The sequence below is a fragment of the Nannospalax galili genome, unplaced genomic scaffold (assembly GCF_000622305.1).
Source record: "Nannospalax galili isolate Female #2095 unplaced genomic scaffold, S.galili_v1.0 scaffold675, whole genome shotgun sequence".
In the NCBI taxonomy this organism is placed as follows: Eukaryota; Metazoa; Chordata; class Mammalia; order Rodentia; family Spalacidae; genus Nannospalax; species Nannospalax galili.
In genome coordinates, this window is record NW_008337205.1 from 222,350 (window position 1) to 241,677 (window position 19,328).

Sequence of the window (19,328 nt, forward strand, 5' to 3'; positions counted from 1 at the left end):
TATAGCAACATCCAAAAGAGATCAATTTGTTACGATCACTATTTGGTAGAGCAAACTTTTACCCCCAAAAGGAAAAAAAAAATTAAATTAAAAAAAAAAAACTTTAAAAAATTTTGAAGACTTAATTTCTTTTTGTCATAGGAATACATAACACCTACAGTATAAGTTAATAAATTTCAAGCTACCATATAGAAATACGACACTGGCATGCACAATATTGTATCAATAGAGTAATGGAGGAGTTATCATGTCACCAGAGAGGCAGTATCATAGGCAAGTGCGTATCTTTAAAAACAAAGGAAAGAAACCAAGCTGCTCAGACATAGGGTCTCCCGCTCTTCCCTCTTCTGTTCTAGCCCTCTTGCATGATTTTTCTAGAACACAGCCAGACAGCCAGAGTCAGAGCTGAAATTTAGAGACACTAGGTTTTGTAATTCCAGTAGATCATTTCCACACGCTACAAGGAGGGATACAGGACACCGCTCACTGTGGACATGATGAACTAAGCACAGCCCTACCAACCCTCTGTCTGTCCCTGGCTCCTGGCCCCGGGGTGGCTGGCCAGTGGCCAAGCTTCCTCCACTCAGTCCTTCTGTGAGCCTCAGTGAGTGAGGACTTCTGCACTGGAAGGAAAGGCATGCTAGGAGGACTATGTAGAGGGATGGCATGTACTGACCCTGTGGACAGCAGCATTCTCCCATCAGCACCATCCCCAGCATCCTGTTAAACCTAAGTGGGAAGCTCAGTTTTGGTGTTAACACTCATGTCTACCAGGTCTTCTTATCTCCCCCCCTCTGCCTGCACACAATGAACACAGCAAGTCTGGGGTTGTTACCCATTTTGGGGATCCACACAGCTATGGATCTTCTAGGAAGAGAACACTGCACACCCTCCATGCAACAGGGCATGCTTATGGATCCATTTATCCACAGTGAGAATGGGGCAGCTAGGGCCAAGTGAGAATGAATGTGTAGGACAGCAAGGGGGCGACCCCAATGCCGAGAGGCAAGAGAAGCCCACCACAACACCCGCACTTTCAATCAAAGGAAAAGAACAGAGGGGAAACATTGGGGTCAACTAGGAAGTGAGCATTACTTCCTACTGATGACCTTGGTCATCTTCCTACAACCACTCACAGGAGGAGTGTTTCAGGGAGGGAAAAAAAACATGGACAAAGCTCCCCAAACTGGACAGATGATAGAGGCGGTCTTTTGGGGTTTTCTGTAGGCTCAGCTGTTGCACCTGATTCCCACACTGCACCTCAGTTTCCTGGGGACCACCTGCCTCTCAATTCATCAGCATCTAGAGTCACCTGCATGCCACTGGCACAAAGGGCAGACTCAAGTGCAGAGTCAACTAATGCCAGACAGTATGGTCCTTGAGGGAGGAGCCCTGGCCGCTGGGGAGGAGAGTCCCTGAAAATACCAACAAGAGAAATGACGTACAGACCTGAATTTTCTTTGTCTGTCTGTGTATGTGGTGTGTGTGGTATATGTTATTTAAATTTCAATCAAAGTGATTAATACCTTTTGTGATGGGTTTACATAATGAATAAAGGAGAAGGGGGGAAAAAAATCCCACAGCCACCTGCCAAGCACCTATTTAACTAAAGAAGTTCTGATTTTCCCCAGGCAGATCTTCCTACCCAGGAAGCAGATGAACAGCCAGATCAACCTGGACGCAGCAGTCTGCAGGGAAAGCCACAACAGAGGAAAATTCAGAATCAATGGCTTCCTGATGAGTATGGCTGTCAGGTAAGAATACTGTAAACTGGAATTCACTGTTAATACTGTCAGCTCGCCAGAGACTTCCAAAACAGGGCCAGGCCTAAACCATGAGGGGCGGGTTGTGCCTTATGCTCCAAGTCTGTCCGTTTGGGTAATTTAAACTATGTCATATTTGGTACAGAACACCCTGAAAAAAAGAAAATCAGAATCAAACAAACAAACAAAAAAAGCGCAGCTACAACAGAGAGAAAATACCCACACAACTCAAGATGAGAGCGTATGTACAAAAAATTCCTTACTGGAACCACAGAACTCACTGGATGAGGGCCATCCATTTCCAGCTTTGCTTTGCATCTTCAAACCCTACTGTCTAGCAATAAGTTAAACTAAAGGCAGACAGCTCCACTTGCATGAACCTGTGCGACCGTCCGGGTGCCGGGTGAGGCCACTACTCCCAAACCAGCACAGCTCCTGACTCTCCACTAGTGGTATTTTGGCAAAAATGTCAAAGAGGCGATCAAAGACAGGACAGGTCGTGGGTTTCTCCCTGGGAAGGTCAGCCCTCCCGTTTCCCTCCCCCACCCGACCCCCAACTCATGGGAAAAAAATAAAGACTGCAGTAGTAGCGTCAGCGTGCGCTGCCAGTCCCCGGGGCCTTAGTTGTTGCCTTCGCCGCCATCCTCGTCTTGCTGATCGCTCGTCCAGAGGGTGAGGTTGTCACGGAGCAGCTGCATGATCAGAGTGGAGTCCTTGTAGGAGTCCTCATTCAGAGTGTCGAGCTCGGCGATGGCGTCATCAAAGGCTGTCTTGGCCAGGTGGCACGCTTGCTCTGGGGCATTCTGGATCTCATAGTAGAAAACAGAGTAGTTGAGAGCCAGGCCCAGCCGGATGGGGTGGGTGGGCTGCATGTGCTCCTTGCTGATCTCGTGGGCTTCGCTGTAGGCCTTCTCAGACGACTCCACCACCGTGGCCCTCTTTTCCCCAGTGGCCACTTCAGCCAGGTAGCGGTAATAGTCCCCTTTCATCTTCAGGTAGAACACTTTGCTCTCGTACTGGGTCTCGCTGCAGTTCTTGATCAGGTAGTTATCCAGCAGGCTCAGCACATCCTGACACACGGCTTCCAGCTCCTTCTCGATCTTCTCGCGGTAGGCACGCACCATCTCGATCTTCTTCTCGTTGCCATCTGCAGACGTCTTCTGCTCGATGCTGCTGATGACCCTCCAGGAGGAACGGCGCGCCCCCACCACATTCTTGTAGGCAACTGACAGCAGGTTCCGCTCTTCATTGGACAGTGGCTCGTTCAACTCTGTCACCTACAGGAGGAAGGGACCAAGAGTGGTTACAGAACAGAGATGGTGACGGGAGAGCATCATCATGCCAAACCCACATCAGACCCTCCAGCACATCCAAGTGCGTTGTACCTGGGTGGAGGGGGCGAGGTGGGGAGATGGGGGAAGCAACAAAGAGGAAAGAAACACTGCTAGACTGATGCTGACGAACAGCAGTGTTCACCCTAGGACAGGCTGAGCATCTGCACCAGTCAGGTTCACATCTAGGAGTCAAATATGTATCTCAAATGCAAAGGTGAAGTTCACAGTAACCCAGCACTCACAGCAAGCCTAGGATTTTAGAGATGGCTGTGCAGTGGACCTCAGCAAAGCCTCAAGGCAAAACCTGACTGACAGCTTCCTCATCTTGTCTCATCCCCTGAACTTGAGTCCTGTCCCCTTTTGGAGAAAATATACTGAGTGGTCCTGAAGTTGACTTGAGAAAGGAAGCTTTTCTTTTCTTAGGCTAAAACTAGACAGCCATATGCCATAGAAAGGAAGACGGTGCAGGAGTGAAGGTGCCTGCTGTCATGCCTCAATCAGTGTCTGATCCCTGGAACCCATATGGTAGAGAACAGACTCCTGCAAGTTGTCCTCTTGCCTCCAAGGCCCCATGGAACATGAGCGCCTCACCCCAAACACATACACATACCTCCCCCCAATAAATGTAACTGAAGAAAACTTAAAAGAAACAAAAAACTAACAAGTTAGGATTCTGTCTGACCACTGTGGAATTTTAGCAACTTGGGGAAACAGCAGTCGCACTGTCCGATGGGCTACATTAATGGGAAGAAAGGGGAAAAAAGGGGGTGGGGAAGATGAGGCCAGGCGTGGTAGCACATCCCTTTTAATCTTAGTACTTGGGAAAGAGGATCTCAGTGAGTTCCAGGCCAGCCAGGGTTATAGTAAGACTCTAGGCTGGGCGTAGTGGTGCACAACTTTAATCCTAGCACTTGGGAGGCAGAGGCAGGCAGAGCTCTGAGTTCAAGGCCAGCCTGGTCTACATAGTGAGTTCTAAGGCAGCTGGGGCTAAGAGAGACCCTGTCTCAAAAGAAAAGAAAAAAAGGACATTGAATCATTCTAATTCTAAATATATTATTTTTTTTTTTCACCGTTTAAAAAAAAAGGGACACAGTCACCAGTTTCCTTTTCCTGATGCTGGAGATGGAACCCAGGGTCCTGCACACACTACAGAAACTACTGCTGAGCCATGCTGAGCCACAAAGAGTGAAGTTAACCTTTCACTGTACTATACTCATTTCCAGCATAAGGCCAGAATGAAGAAGTAAGCTTTGGTTCTGTTACAATTCAGAGCAGAAGTTGAGCAGGAGGTGCTTTCTGTGGGAAGATCCCAGGTTGCCAGTGGGGACCACTTCAGAATGGGTTCAGACCTGGGTGTGGTGGCACAAGCTTTTAATCCCAGGACTTGCAAGACAGAGGCAGGTGGATATCTGTCAGACAGCGGCCAGTTGGGGCTATAAGACCCTATCTCAAACACAAAAACAACAGAATGGGTTCAGAATGGCCTGCTGACCTCACTGTGCAGTCCAGCCTGGTCTTAAACTCTTAATCCTTCTGCCTTAGACTCTTCATGGGTTGACTATAAGCATAGGCCAACTTGCCTGGCTCCTGCTGAGTTCTGATATCTACACAGTCAGTACAAACACCCCAGGAGATGAGTTTCCCACACCCCCACTTGTGGGGTGACCTTAGGAGCAAGCCATTCCATTTCTCTGGGCTTTGGTTACTGTGGCTGTATGCCTCCACCACCTCATTTTAGGTGGTGCTGGAGATGGAACCCAGCTCTGGCATGCTATGCTGACCCTCTACCCACTAAGCTATATCCCAGCTGGCTAGCATATCTGTAAGGCAGATTTCTGCAGTGTTCATGAGGTCATCATCAGGTCATATGAGACAAACACTTAAGCTCTCTGGACACAGTGCCCTGCTAGATGTGGGTAGGCGCCTCTGAGGACTCCCACACATTCTTCATTCAGCATTAGTTCCCCCACAAAGCTACCTGTTTCTTAGATAACAAGTGCCTAGTTCATCTTCCTGGATGGAGTGTCTCTCCTCTGGCCTGACTGACACTTCTCTAGCTCTTTACATCACCTCCCTTCCAGAACCCCAAGAGCAGCCTGCAAAGAACTAGCTCCTCAGACTGTATGGGACACAGGCTGAGGCCTCCACAGGCCCCTTAGGCACCCAGGCCACTAGACCACTAGACTCTGGCCTCTCTCAGGCCTTTGCAGAAACTGAAGCCCCACCTCAGCGCAATCTAATCACTGTCTCTGATGCCGAGGACAGCTCAGGTGCCTGTGGCCACAGGGATCCAGTTCTGGCCTTTGCCCTAAATCATGCTGTCCTTATTTCAAGAGCAGGGCGCTATTTAAAGCTCAGTGACCTCATCGATACTCTACACTGCTGGTCTGTTCCTGCTGCAAGAGCCTGGCTAGAGCTCAGAGGCAGCAGGGCGAAAGCTGGTCTCTGCTAATGCCAACTGCAACATGGAGATTGTGCAAGGCCAGCAGCACCTTTAGCTAGAGTAACTTGGCCACAGCTGGAACATTCCCAGTGTTCTCTGCCAATGAAAAACTAAGAGGGAAAGGCCTTAAACTCTAAAAAGCCTGCTTTTAGAAAGGAAGGAGCCTGGTGAGCAGGCCTGCCACCTGAGCTACTGAGGCCAAGGCTGGAGAGTCCAAAGTTCAAAGGCCTGCCTGAGTTAGAGTGAATACAGGAATATTCAGAAGCTTATTGAGACCCTGCCTCAGGATAAAAAGTAAAAAGAGGGCTCAGTGTTAGAGTATCCAAGAGGCAGAGGCAGGCTCTGTGAAATTGGGGCCAGCCCAGTCTACACTGGAAGTTCCAGGCCAGCTAAGGCTACACAGAGAACCTGTCTCCAAAAACAAAAACTTTAAAGCCCCGCCCCCCAATTTTTTTTGGTCTTTTTTTTTTTTTTTTTTTTTTTTTGAGACAAGGTCTCCCTATAGCCACAACTGGCCTGGATTCGCTAATGGAGACCAGGCTGGCTTCTAACTCACAGATATCTGCCTGCCTCTGTCTTCTGAGTGCTGGGATTAAAAGTGTGTGCCACCACACCCTGCTTAAACCAAAATTTTTAAACCTCCTTAGGTCAGAGATAAAGGGGTAGTTCAATGGTAAAATACACTGCAAAATAAACAGACCCTCTTCAGTGAAAATGACTTGCATGATGATCTGTAGTTGTTAACTTTTTTTTTTTTAATTTTATGTGTATGAGTGTATTGCCTGCATGTGCACCTGTATTGTGCAATGCCCAAGGAGGACAGAAGAGGCAATCAGATCCCCTAGAACTGGAGTTATAGACAGTTATTAGCTGCCATGTGGGTGCTGGGATTTGAACCCAGGTCTTCTGCAAGAACAACCAGTGTTCTTAACAGCTGAGTCATCTCTCCAGCCCCCTGTATTTGTTAACTTAATGGCCGGTGCCGTTAACCTGCTGTGCTGTCTCCCAGAAGACTTTTATTTTTAAATTTTAAATATTTTAATTTTTAAAGACTTATTCTATGTGTTTTGTCTGCACATATATATGTGTACCATGTACATACAGATGCACAGAGGCCAGAAGAGGGTGTCAGATCCCCCAGAACTGGAATTGCAGGCAGTTGTGAGTCACCATGTGGGTGCTAAGAATCAAACCCTGTTCCTTTGCAAGAGCAACCAGTGCTTTCCAGCACTTTAAAACACTTTAAAGAACCAAAATAAATAAAAATAAAAAGTAAAAATCTAATAGTGTTGAAAAATGGCTGAACCAAGATAGAATTACTTTTTGGCACTGGACACATGGGACCCCTACACCTGGGAAGGAAGTAACATTGCAAACGTCATTGAATTGTCTTTCAACTTGTGAATATGATCTCCAAACTACCTTCTCAGTGACCAGATAATGTAAAGGTGTAAGTCTGTGTTCTTCAGAGCTGAATGTTCTTCTGAAAACAACTGAAATAAGCTTGGCAGGATGGGCACACCTTTAATCCCAGAACTCAGGAGGCAGAGGCAGGCAGATCTTTGAGATCAAGGCCAGCCTGATCTACACGGCAAGTTGCAAGCTAGCTAGGGCTACAGGGAAACCCCATCTCAAAATGCCCTCAAAAACAAAACAAAACAAAAACAAAAACCTCCAAACAAAAACCAGTTACAATTATGAGGACACAGTGTGGTGATGATAGTGTTTACCCAGCATCATGAGAAAGATCCTGGGTTCAGTCTCCAGCAGGGGAGATGAGGGGATAGGACAGGACTTGCTCCATTCTCAACAAGTTCAAGTTTCTGTTAGTGACTGAAAGACATAAGAAGGTTCAAAAATCTGACTTCTCACCAATTTCCAAAGTAAAACCCTCCAAATGCCAGCTGCTAAGAAGGAATCTAGTGTTAGTGTCAACTGTTCTCTCCTCAGAGTTAAAATGGAAGGAAATCTTTCCTACCTAAGATTAGCAACTCCTGAGATTCCTGGAAAGCTACCTGAACAACTTTCTGACCTTAATCTTTGAGAAGATCATTCACAACTTCCTGGATTTTATCTCACACCTGGAATGCCAGCACCCAGGAAGAATGCTAGGCCAGTCTGGGCTATGTGGTGAGTTCCAGCCCAGGGAGAGTGAGATTCTGCCTCAAAATGTCAAGAATGAGATGGAAATAGTAACCACGGAGGAAAAAACAAAGACCTCAAACTGATCCTCCCACCAGCACCTCAAGCAGGGCCACCATACCCTAATCAAGGAATGCAACTTCTCATTCTCAGCCTTTTTTGAGGTAAATTCTTGTTCTATGCAGTCCAGGCAGGCTGTGCACTCAAGACATTCCATCGCCACCTCCTGGTTAGTCTGATTACAGCAGTGCACCACATTTCCTGGTTCAAAATGTTTAAAACATGACAGGGACTAAGGATGTAGCACAGTAAGCCCTTTGCCTATGCAGGGACTTAGGTTTAATTTCCACCACAGGAAAAAAATCAAGATATTACAAATAATTTGGTAAGTTATTTAAAATGTGTTTCATCTGGGCATGATGCCTGAAATCCCAGTAATCAGGAGGCTCTCCACCACAGGAAAAAAATAAAGATATTACAAATAATTTGGTAAGTTATTTAAAAATGTGTTTCATCTGGGCATGATGCCTGAAATCCCAGTAATCAGGAGGCTGAGCCAAGAGGACTGGCCTGAGTCTGACGACAGCCTGGGCTACATAGCACTCAGTGCTACAGACCAAGATCCTATCTCAGAATACCCTGAAAAATGGCTGGGGATGCAGCTTAGTTGGTAAAGTGTTTGTCTAACACACATGAAGCCCTGGATTTGAATCCTCAACACCACATAAACCAGGTGTGGTGGTATACACTTGTTATCCCAGCACTCAAGAGGTAAAGGCAGGAGGATCAGAAGTTCCAAGTCATTTTTAGTCACTGTGGGATTATGTGAGATTGTCTCCAAAAAAGAAAAGGAAGAAAAAAGGGGGAAAAAGTATTTCTATTTTGTACCATCTTTCGTGAAAGTCATAAAATAATAGTTATGGTAATAAACATACATTCAATGGTTTAATAAACTCGGCTCAAGTTTGCTTTTTTTAAAAGATTTTATTTTTAATTATGGTGTGTCTGTATTTAAGTATGAGCATGTAAGTGTAGGTGCCCACGGAGGCCAAGTATTGGATATCCTGGTATGGTTAGAGGCAGTTGTAAGCTGCCCAACATGGGTCCTAAGAACAGAAGCTGGGTCCTCTGTAAGAGTACTGTGCATTCTTAACAGCTGAGTCATCTCTCCAGCCCAGGCACAGGGTGTTCAGAGTAGGGGAAAGACTCTGTAATGCTGTCACAGTAGACACAAGAATACATTAGTAAAATTCCACACACTTAAACCCAAAGTGACAGACCACTAATGTAAACTATGTGATAAAGACATGACAGTGGTTAGTGCCGTGGCATATACCTGCAATCCTAACCTGCAGGAGGATGAGGCAGGAGGGTGGGGTGTTTGAGGCCAGCCTGGGCTGCACAGTGAGACACTGCTCCCAAAAATCAAGACACAACAATGCAGGTTCATTAATCACAACTTGCCACTCTGGTGGATCCCAGCAGGGAGGGAGGCTTTGCTCTGTGGAGGCAAGGGCACATGGGACTCCACTCAATTCTGCTTTCAACCTTTAAAAGTGCTCTGAAAGAAGCCAAGAAAACTAGGTATATGTTATTCCACCAGGCCTTTTCCTGTCCTACGATTTGAAAGTACCGTCACAGAAAAGGGACAAGAAGCCACGAAAAGATAAATGCAGCAAACATTCTATAGTGAGATCAGAAGAAATAAGACGGCAATGTACAAGGCATGCATGTGTGTCCATGGAATGTTTCAGAATGTACATTCTGATCAGGCAATAAAATAAACTGGCAGCAGGGGTGGTGGTGTGTGTGTGTGTGAAATCAAAGGGACATAGTTCTGCTAATTATAACTGTGTATCCTTATAGGTGGCCCATATAGAATACAAAATAATCTAAAAACTTGGAAAATATCATAACACCTTGCTTAACTGAACCAAACACCTTAAATTTCAAATACCATCTGTGCAGAAAAGGGTTAACACAGTAGCTATCTTTAGAAAGGCCTGTCTGTAATGCTGGCCCTTGGCTGGCATATGAGGGCTTGGATTTCCAGAGGGTTCTCACCATTCTCAGATAAGACCAGTTCTGTCTCTAAATGGTGTGCACAAACCATGTGGTTTAGGCTGAAGTCCTGGATGCTACAGGGCAGGCCCCTACAAACACCTACCGTAACAGGTCTTCAAATGGCTTCCTTGGCAGGCCCTGGCCTTCCTTTGCTTATTGCCCTGAAGCATCCCATGTTGTTTCCTCAGGAGCCTGTGCCTGGCCTCTACTCTGCAGACTGGAGTTCCAGATGGTTGTTAGCTGTCATGTGCTGAGAACGGAACCTGGGTCCTCTGTAAGAGCAGCCAGTGCCCCTAACCACTGAGCCATCCCTCCAGCCAAGAAATTTTTTTTGGGGGGGAGGGGGTCTTTTTGAGACAGGGTCTGACCCTGTAGCCCCAGCTGACCTGAACTCACTATGTAGACCAGGCTGGCCTTGAACTCAGAAAGCTGCCTGCCTCTGTGTCCTGGGTGGGCATGTGCCACCACACCCAGCAAGAATAGTATTTTTTAATAGCTTCTCTTCTGAATTAATTTTATGTGTATGACTGTTCCCCTGCATGTATATGCACCATGTACATGTGTATGTCTGGTTCCCATGAAGGCCAGGAGGGCATCATATTCCCTGGAACTGACAGTTGTTAGCTACCATGTGGGTGCTGAGAAGCAAACCCAGGTCCTCTTATAAGACCACTGCTAGTGCTCTTAACTGCTGAGCCATCCCTCCAGCCCTCTAAAAGAATATACCTTTGAAGTAGGAAAACAGCCTGGGAAGCTTAGAGGGCCCAACTAGAAAGTAACAACAGGAGCTGGGTTTCTCTAACAGCCCTCAGGATGGAATAAACTGTACAAAAGGGAAACACCGGGGATAAACAACCTACAAGAGTCATGGGACATTCAAGGCATATTCAGGGCCAAGGTCAAGGTCTGAGAGGGGAGAGAACTGGGTGAGAACCCAGTGTTGTCTAACAGCTACCAAGTCTGCTGATTTTTTTTAAACCACCCAACAAAGCAGGCAATTATACTGATTCATGGGGCATGAATCAGAGGGGGAAAATGTTTTTCACCAGTCATACTAACACACAGCACAGGGAATGAAACTCCACCTGCTAGGCTTTAAACCTTGTATGCTCTATACTGCAAGTTATCAATGCTGCAGAGAAAGAAGCAATTTCGTCTGGCATGGTGATGCACGCCTTTAATCCCAGCACTCAGGAGGCAGAGGCAGGCGGATCTCTATGAATTCAAGGCCAGCCTGGTCTACGTAGTGAGCTCCAGGCCAGCTGAGGCTACAGGGAGACCCTGTCTCAAAAAAAGAACAAATGAAGAGGAAATTTCACATACTTAACAACTAAGAATCCATAAAATCAACCAGCAGCAGGCATGGTGCCATACTCCTGTGATCCTGAGATTTGGGAGGCTGAGGCAGGAGTATTACACGTTCTAAACCATCCCAGGCCAAGATGCTGTCTCAAAAAAATTTTAAGGGTTGGAGAGATGGCTCAGCAGTTAAGAGCCCTTACTGCTCTTGCAGAGGCTCAAAGTTTGGTTCCCAGCACCCACACTGGGTGCCTCACACTGCCTCTAACTCCAGCTCTGGGAGATTTGACACCCTCTTCAGGTCTCCAAGTGCACCTGCACACACATCATGCACATAAAATAAGCTCATGCAGGTGCATATGTATACACACAAATAAAAGCTAAATTATTCAAAATTTAAAAAGAATGTATACAGCTATCCTGTATTTCCTGCAGTCTCTGCCTCTTTTATTTTTGTTAGAGATGGGGTTTTTGCAGGGATTATGTGCCTTGGTTCCACGTGATTTCTGAAAATCTTGTAATCAGAAATGGGTTCCTCATTCAACTGTAATTCTTCTTCTGACCCTGCAGATAATTGTTGATGATTAGGCAACACTATTCCTATAGAATAGAAAAATAAACCTGGGCGTGGTGGCACAGGCTTGTAATCTCAGCACTCTGAAGACTGAGGCAGGAGGGTGATGAATTCCAGGCCAGCCTGGGCTATGCAGTACCCACCAAAATAAAAGTAAAAAGCACCTGCATTTAGTGTACGTTGCATGCATTGTGTTCATGCTCGCCAAATGGGGTGTGCCTGTGAAGGTCAGGGATCAACACTTCATGTCTTCCTTTATCACTTTCTACCTTGTTCTGAGACATAGTCCATCAGTGATCCTGGAGCTCACAAGCTGGGCAGAACTAGATGGGCACGGAGCTCCAGAACCCTCCTGTCCCTGTCTACCCAAGTGCTAAGATTCCAGTCATGTGCCACCTCACCAATGTTCTCATAGGGTACCATGGATTCTCAACTCAGGTCCTCATGCTTGCTGAGCAGGCACTTTACCTAGAAGCCGCCCTTCCACTCCTGCTTTTTAAAGGCATAATCTACTTAGGTAGAGGCCATAGGTGCTACTGAGCACTCCACAAAGCACAGAACAACCTTTCCAAAAACCAAAGACTGACATGGCCCAAGAAGAAAAACTCCTCCAAGCTACCAACACCCAGTGATAACCCGGCTAGTCCTCTGCTGGGATTAAAGGCATCATGCGCCACCACACCTAGCCTGATAACTAGCTCTTATCCTGCAGCTACTGCCCTACACAGTAGCTCCCCTCCTGCTGGACCCTCTGCTTTGCACAGGAGTGTGCAGCTCACACTCCACCCTGTAACCCAAGCTTGGGCCTGTGAATCACCAGTGAATCATCATGGTAATGTAACCGTTACTGCTGAACGTTTGTGGGGTGACAAGAATCTACACCGGATTCACCTGGCCCACGGTGTTTGGGAAAATGGCCCTGATAATCCCTCCCAGTCCTGAATCTGCCCCCTTCCTACCAGTGATTGTGCAGTACCTCCCCTCAAGAGATGGGACTGATCTGCTCCTCCTCCCTGTGAGCCCAGCTGCTCACGGGTCCTGTTTGCAGGCCCTCCGAAGATAGCCATTCAAGAGCAGCAGTAAGCTCCAGGCAGGTGGGAGTCTGAGCAACCCTAGTGTACCCAGGTAGGCTTCTCTAGAGGAGCCTGGGCTAGCCTGGAGCGGGGAGGGGACTATACCTCACCCAGCTCCAGTGGAGGCCCAGACTAGTGACTCAGCCACTCCCAAGAACAAGAATTCAGACAATACCATGTCCAGGAATCCTGCCAGCTGAGGAAAAAGTAACTGTTTTAAAAATTAGGTAAACCAGCTGGATACAGTGGTGCATACTTTTAATCCCAGCACTTGGGAGGCAGGTGGAGCTCTGTGAGTTCAAGGCCAGCCTGGTCTACATAGTGACTTCCAAGGTAGCTGGGGCTACAGGGAGACCCTGCCTCAGAAAGACTAAAAAATAAACATTTTTTTAAAAATAAAAAATTAGGTAAATCAAAGTTGCTTTTTAAAAGGTTTTCAAAGCCGGGTATGGTGCATGTCTTTAATTCCAGCACTCTGGAGGCAGAAGCAGGTAGATCTCTATAAGTTCCAGGCCAGTTGGGGCTATAGGGCGACATCTCAAAATAAATAAATGAAAACAAAGGAAATTTCTTAAGCCAGCACTAAGGAGACAGGGGAAGAAAGGAAGATGACACTGACTTAAGAACACATCATAAAAGTAAAGAAAAGGGCCGGGCGTGGTAGTGCACGCCTTTAATCCCAGAACTCGGGAGGTGGAGGCAGGCGGATATCTGTGAGTTCAAGGCCAGCCTGGTCTACATAGTGAATTCCAGGACAGCTGGGGCTACAGGGAGACCCTGTCTCAAAAAAGACAAAAATAATAATAATAATTCAGCAACATTAAAAAAGAAAAAAAACTTAAAAAAAAAAAAAAGTAAAGAAAAGGGCTGAGAGGACACTAAATCAGTGTACCTATGTTTAAGAACATTTTTCTTTTCTTTCTTTGATATAGGGTCTCACTATGTAGGCCTAGCTGGCCTGAACTTGCTATGTAGACCAGGCTGGCCTTGAACTCATAGAGATCCACCTGTGATGGGCACCAAACCCAGCCCCATTTGCCTTAAGGATAATCTCATGTAGCCCCCAGGCTAGCGTCCAATTTGGTATGTCGTCAAGGTGGCCTTGAACTCCTGAACCTCCACCTGTCCAGTGCTGGGATGACAGGCCCTGCACCACTGTACCTGGCCTCAGTTTCTGCTTCTCTTCGACCCAAGATTTAGCCAACAGGAATGGGAGGCAATGAGAACTACTGACTGGGGTTATCTTAAGAGTGCCTGGTGATCCTCACCACCCCCACCCCCACCCACTAAGCCAATTTCAATGCCTTTCTAAGGTCAATGACTGTACATATCACAACCCCACACCCCGTGCCGGAAAAAGCTGATTCCTCTCCTCCCCCTCAGTCATTCAGTGGCCTCCACAGGCCTGTGCTATACATATATTCTCACCAGCATGCATGTGCACACACACCCAAGTAAGATGGACATCGACAGAGAAGAGACCGGGTGTCAGCCTCTGCCCTGCACAGAAGTGAGCCTCCTTGCCGCTATTAACACAGTCCAAATTCAGGTTTATAATAAGGGACTGATGCTCTTCAAAGTCTCTTTCTTTTGCTTCCTTTAAAAATCAAGCCTCTTGGGGCTGGAGAGATGGTTCAGAGGTTAAGAGCACTGACTGCTCTTGGAGAGGACCTGGGTTCAATTCCCAGCACCCACAGGGCAGCTAAGAACTATCCTTAACTCCAGGTCCAGGGGAATCATCATTCCGAAGCCCTCTTCTGACCTGCTTGGCACTGCACAACATGGGTGCACTCTCATATATGCAGGCAACACACTTGTACACATAAAACAAAAATCATAAATAGTTAGCTGGGCGTGGCAGCACACGCCTTTAATCCCAGCAGAGGCAGACAGATCTGTGATTTCAAGCCAGCCTGGTCTACTAGTGCGTTCCAGGTAGCTCCCTGTCTCAAAAAGACCAAAAAAACACCAAAAAAAACCAAACCAAAACAAAACAAAAAACCCAACCACACCTCTAGGAGGCTGGAGAGATGGCTCAGAGGTTAAGAGCACTTACTGCTCTTGCAGAGGACCCAGGTTCGATTCCCAGCACCCACGTGGTGACTAACAACCATCCAAAACTCCAGTTCCAGGGGAATCCGATGCCCTCTTCTGACCTTCTTAGGCTTTGCAAGACACAGGTGCACTTACATGCAGGCAACACACTCATACACATAAAAATAAAATAATTAAAAAAAAAAAAATCACAAGCCTCTGGTCAGGGTGTGGTGGCACTGTGACTTCCACGCCAGTCAGGGCTACACAGTGAGACCCTGTCTTGATCAATAAAACAATCAACCAACCAAATCAAACCTCTGGCCATCTGTATTTTGTTACCCTTTCTTGGATCTTACTCCACAGTCACTAGCACCCTAATGTCATTAAATGCCTTTCTATTTTACATACCCAGAAGGGCTTTTTATTTTGAGGGGTCATTTTAATTCACTGAGTGAGGGTATAGCTCAGTGCTGTAGTGTGTGTGCTTAGCATGCACAAGGCCTGGACAAGGATGGAGTATCCCCAAAGTTCATCAGCCTTGCTCCCCACCCACCCAGTCCTCCCTGTGTTAGCAGGCTCTCCTCTTAGTCTAGCACTCTCCTCTTTCTTCCCCATTTCCAGTCCCAATGCAGGTGTAGCCCCTCACCATCTCACGTTTGGACCTCAGTCCCTCATTTCCCAGATGATTTTATATGCATGGCTTCAACTACCAAGCACAGAAGCAGACACTGCTAGAACGCTGGTGGTGCAAGCTCAGGTCTTAGACCAGTCTGGAGATTAGTGGATCCTACTTTTTGGGGGAGGTGCTTTGGGGAGGTGCTAAATTTATTATTTTTATTTTATGTGTATGAGTGTATTGCCTGCATGTATGTAAGTGCACCTATGTCATACAGTGCCCCCATGGAGGTTAGAAGAGGACATCAAATTCCCCTGGAATTGGAGTTACAGACGGTTGCTAGCTTCCCATGTGGGTACTGGGAATTGAACCCTGGTCCTCTCCAAGAGCAGTCAGTGCTCTTAAAGCTGAGCCATCTCTTCAGGCCCCGCCCCTTAAAAAAACTTATTTATATCCTACACATTTAAAAAAATGTATTTTATTATTATTTTTATTTTATGTGTATGAGTTATTGCCTGCATGTATGTCATTGCACCCGTGTCGTGTAATGCCGCGAAGGTCAGAAGAGGGCTTTGGATTCCCCTGAAACCGGAGTTAAGGACGGTTGTAGGCACCTAGTGGATGCTGGAAATCAAACCTGGGTCCTCTGCAAGAGCAGCCAGTGCTCTTAACTGCTGAGCCATCTCTCCAGCCCCTCTCCTACACATTTTTGAGGGTCCTGGGGCTCAAAGCCACAACACAAACTGCATCAGCACACCACTCTTCCACCTAAACTGACTCTAACTTTAAAAAAGACAAAAAGCCCAGACTCCACAAGGCCATTCATAAGCTGTTGCTAACCTCTTCAGGCTCATGCCTGTAACTTGCCAACTGACCTGTAGGACTCCCTGAATGTGGCCACAGTGGATAACCAGAGCAGGCACGATTCTGCTCCTGCACACCCCGAAACTTGACACACTATTCCTTCTGCCTGATGTTCTTAATACAGCCAAACACCACTTAGTGAGTTCTATGCAGGGCTACATAACAAGACTCAAATTTCTTTTCTTTTCTTTTTTTTTTTTGAGGGGAGGCATCCTTTGTTTTTTATTTTACTACTTCCATCTCTTTATTCACTGAACCCAATTTCTTTCTCAACAACAAGCTTTGGATCTTCAGTTAAGAGCCATGCTTCTTGGAGAGGTTGAAGCAGAACAGCTGCGTCATTACAGAAGAAAACCTTAAATATTTTATTTATTTATTTTTATTTTATTTTTTGTCTTTTTGAGACAGGGTCTCCCTGTAGCCCCAGCTGTCCTGGAACTCACTATGTAGACCAGGCTGGCATTGAACTGGCAGAGATCCGCCTGCCTCTGCCTTCCAAGTGCTGGGACTACAGGCTTGTGCCACCACACCCAGTTTATTTATTATTTTTATTTTATATGTATTAGTGTATCATGTGCATGTAAGGGCACCCATGTTGTGCAATGCCTGAAGAGGTCTGAAGAGGGCATCAGATCCCCTTGAACTAGAGTTACAGATGGTTGCTAGGCATCATGTGGGTGGTGGGAATTGAACCCAGATCCTCTGCAAGAACAGCCAGTGCTCTTAACTGCTGAGCCATCCCTCTAGCCCCCAAATTTCTTTTTTAAAAAGGCCCAGCAAGTAGGTAAAGGTACTTGCTACCCAGCCTGAAGACCTGAGTTCAACCCCTGAAACTCACAGGGCAGGAGAACTGATTCCTAAAAGTTGTCCTCTGACCTTCACATGTACTACACACACACACACACACACACACACAGAGAGAGAGAGAGAGAGAGAGAGAGAGACCTGTTGGCACATATTTATAATCCTAAAACTCAGGAAAGGAAGGCAGAAAGATCAAGAGTTCAAGGTCCACCTTAGCTATGCATCAAGGTTCAGGCTAGGTTACATAAGACCGCCCCCCCCATACACACAAACAACAAAAAAACCCCTAAACAACCAAAAAAGAAAACTCAGTCAATGAGTGAGCTCCGAGATTCAATAAAAGACTCTGTCTCAAAAAAAAACGTGAGGCCAGGGATGATGAGGTGACTCAGTGAGTGATTTGATCCCTGGAACAAACGTGGTGAAGAACAGAGCCAAATCCTATAAGTTGTCCTTCACAAATGCTCCAGGGCACACACAAACCCCCATACACACATAAATAAATAAAGGTAATTTAAACTTTTTAAATGGGAGTTGGAGAGATGGCTCAGTGGTTAAGGGCACTGTCTGCTCTTGCAGAGGACCTGGGTTCAATTCCCAGCATCCACATGGCAGCTAACAGCCATCTGAAACTCCAGTTTCAAGGGATCCAGCATCCTCTTCTAACCACCATGGGCACTGCATGACATAGGTGCACCTACATACATGCAGGCAAAACACTCATACATATAAAATAAAAATAAATAAATCAAGAACATTTTTATACAACTCACAACCATCCATAACTCCAGTTCCAGGGGAATCTGATGCCCTCTTCTGACCTCCACAGGCATCGCACAGCAGAGGTATACTTATATGCACGCAGGCAATACACTCATACACACAAAACATATGTAAAATATACACAAAAATAATAATAATAAATAGCATCGACAGCAACAGAGAAACCAGACTTCAACCTCTGGCCTCTGCTCACAGAAAAAGCTAGGCAGGAAACAAAACCAAACAAAATGCAAAACTGCTTTTAAATCAACTTGGTGTTAACTCTTCTATAAAGTTAATATCCAGGACAGAATTGCTCTTTAAGAAAAGGAAGTGAAGGGGCTGGAGAGATGGCTTAGTGGTTAAGAACACTGGCTGTTCCTGAAGACCCGGTTTCAAATCCCACCACCCACACAGCAGTTAACAACTGTCCATAACTCCAGTTCCAAGGGATCCCACAACCTCTTCTGTTCTCCATGGGCACTGCACGACACAGGTGCACTTACCTACATACAGGCAATACACACATAAACATAAAATAATAAAGGAGCTAGAGAGCTCAGCATTTAAGAACACTGGCTGCTCTTGGAGAGGATCCAGGTAAACTACCCAGCACCCACATGGAGGCTAACAACCATCTGTAACTCCAGTCCCAGGGGATCTGATGCCCTCTTCTGGCCTCCATGGGCATTGTACACACATAGCGCACTTAAATACATGCAGGCAAATCACTCACACACCTAAAATAAAAATCATATTTTAGTACATAGTACATAATATGTAAAGTCAGTTGGGTCTTACCAACTGACTTTTGTACTCAAGTATTTCAAGTTTTCTATCATTTCTAATACTGCCAGTTCATTTTCAGGTTTTTTTCTTTTTTTTATAATTATTTTATTATTTTATGTGTATGTGTGTACTGCCTGCACGTATGGAAGTGCACCCATGTTGTGCAATGTCCATGTAGGTAGATCAGAAGAGGGCATAGGATCCCCTAGAACTGGAGTTACAGACAGCTGTTTGCTGCCACGTGGATGCTGGGATCTGAACCTGGGTCTTCTACAAGAACGTTCAATGTTCTTAACTGCTGAGCCATCTCTCCAGCCCCCATTTTCAGGTTTTCTAAAGACATAATCATATTTAGAGATAAGAGACGATTTTTTTTTTTAAAGTCTTTTTGAGACAGGGTCTCCCTGTAGCCTCAGCTGTCCTGGAACTCACTATGTAGACCAGGCTGGCCTTGAACTCACAGAGATCTGCCTGCCTCAGCCTCCCAAGTGCTGGGATTAAAGGCGTGCACCATCACACCAGCAAGACATGATTCTTCCACCAACTAAATGAAGCAACTGTGTCTTCCTCTTCCTAAATGCACTGGCTAGCCTTTCTAGAACAATGTCGAGAAATCACAGTGCTACTTTATTCACAATTTAACAAGTATGCTTCTGGGTTTCACCATTAACCAGAGATTTCCTATTGTATAAATGAAGAAGAATTTTATATTTTATTTATTGTCTAGTCATAAGTAAATGTCCAATTTTAAAAGCATCTTCGTA

At 46.0% G+C, this 19,328-nt stretch overlaps 2 protein-coding genes across 2 annotated transcripts in view; both read right to left on the reverse strand.

Annotated features, from left to right (window-relative positions):
• Positions 1-19,328, reverse strand: part of Styxl1 (serine/threonine/tyrosine interacting like 1) — a 246,517-nt gene that overhangs the window by 178,544 nt on the left and 48,645 nt on the right. The gene's annotated exons all lie outside the window — the stretch shown is intronic.
• Ywhag (tyrosine 3-monooxygenase/tryptophan 5-monooxygenase activation protein gamma) overlaps positions 144-19,328 on the reverse strand; it is a 32,385-nt gene continuing 13,200 nt past the window's right edge. Inside the window, exon 2 of the mRNA XM_008832267.3 lies at positions 144-3,040. Coding sequence (XP_008830489.1) covers positions 2,384-3,040 — 657 coding nt within the window. The 3' untranslated portion in view covers positions 144-2,383. The remainder of the gene's footprint in view (positions 3,041-19,328) is intronic.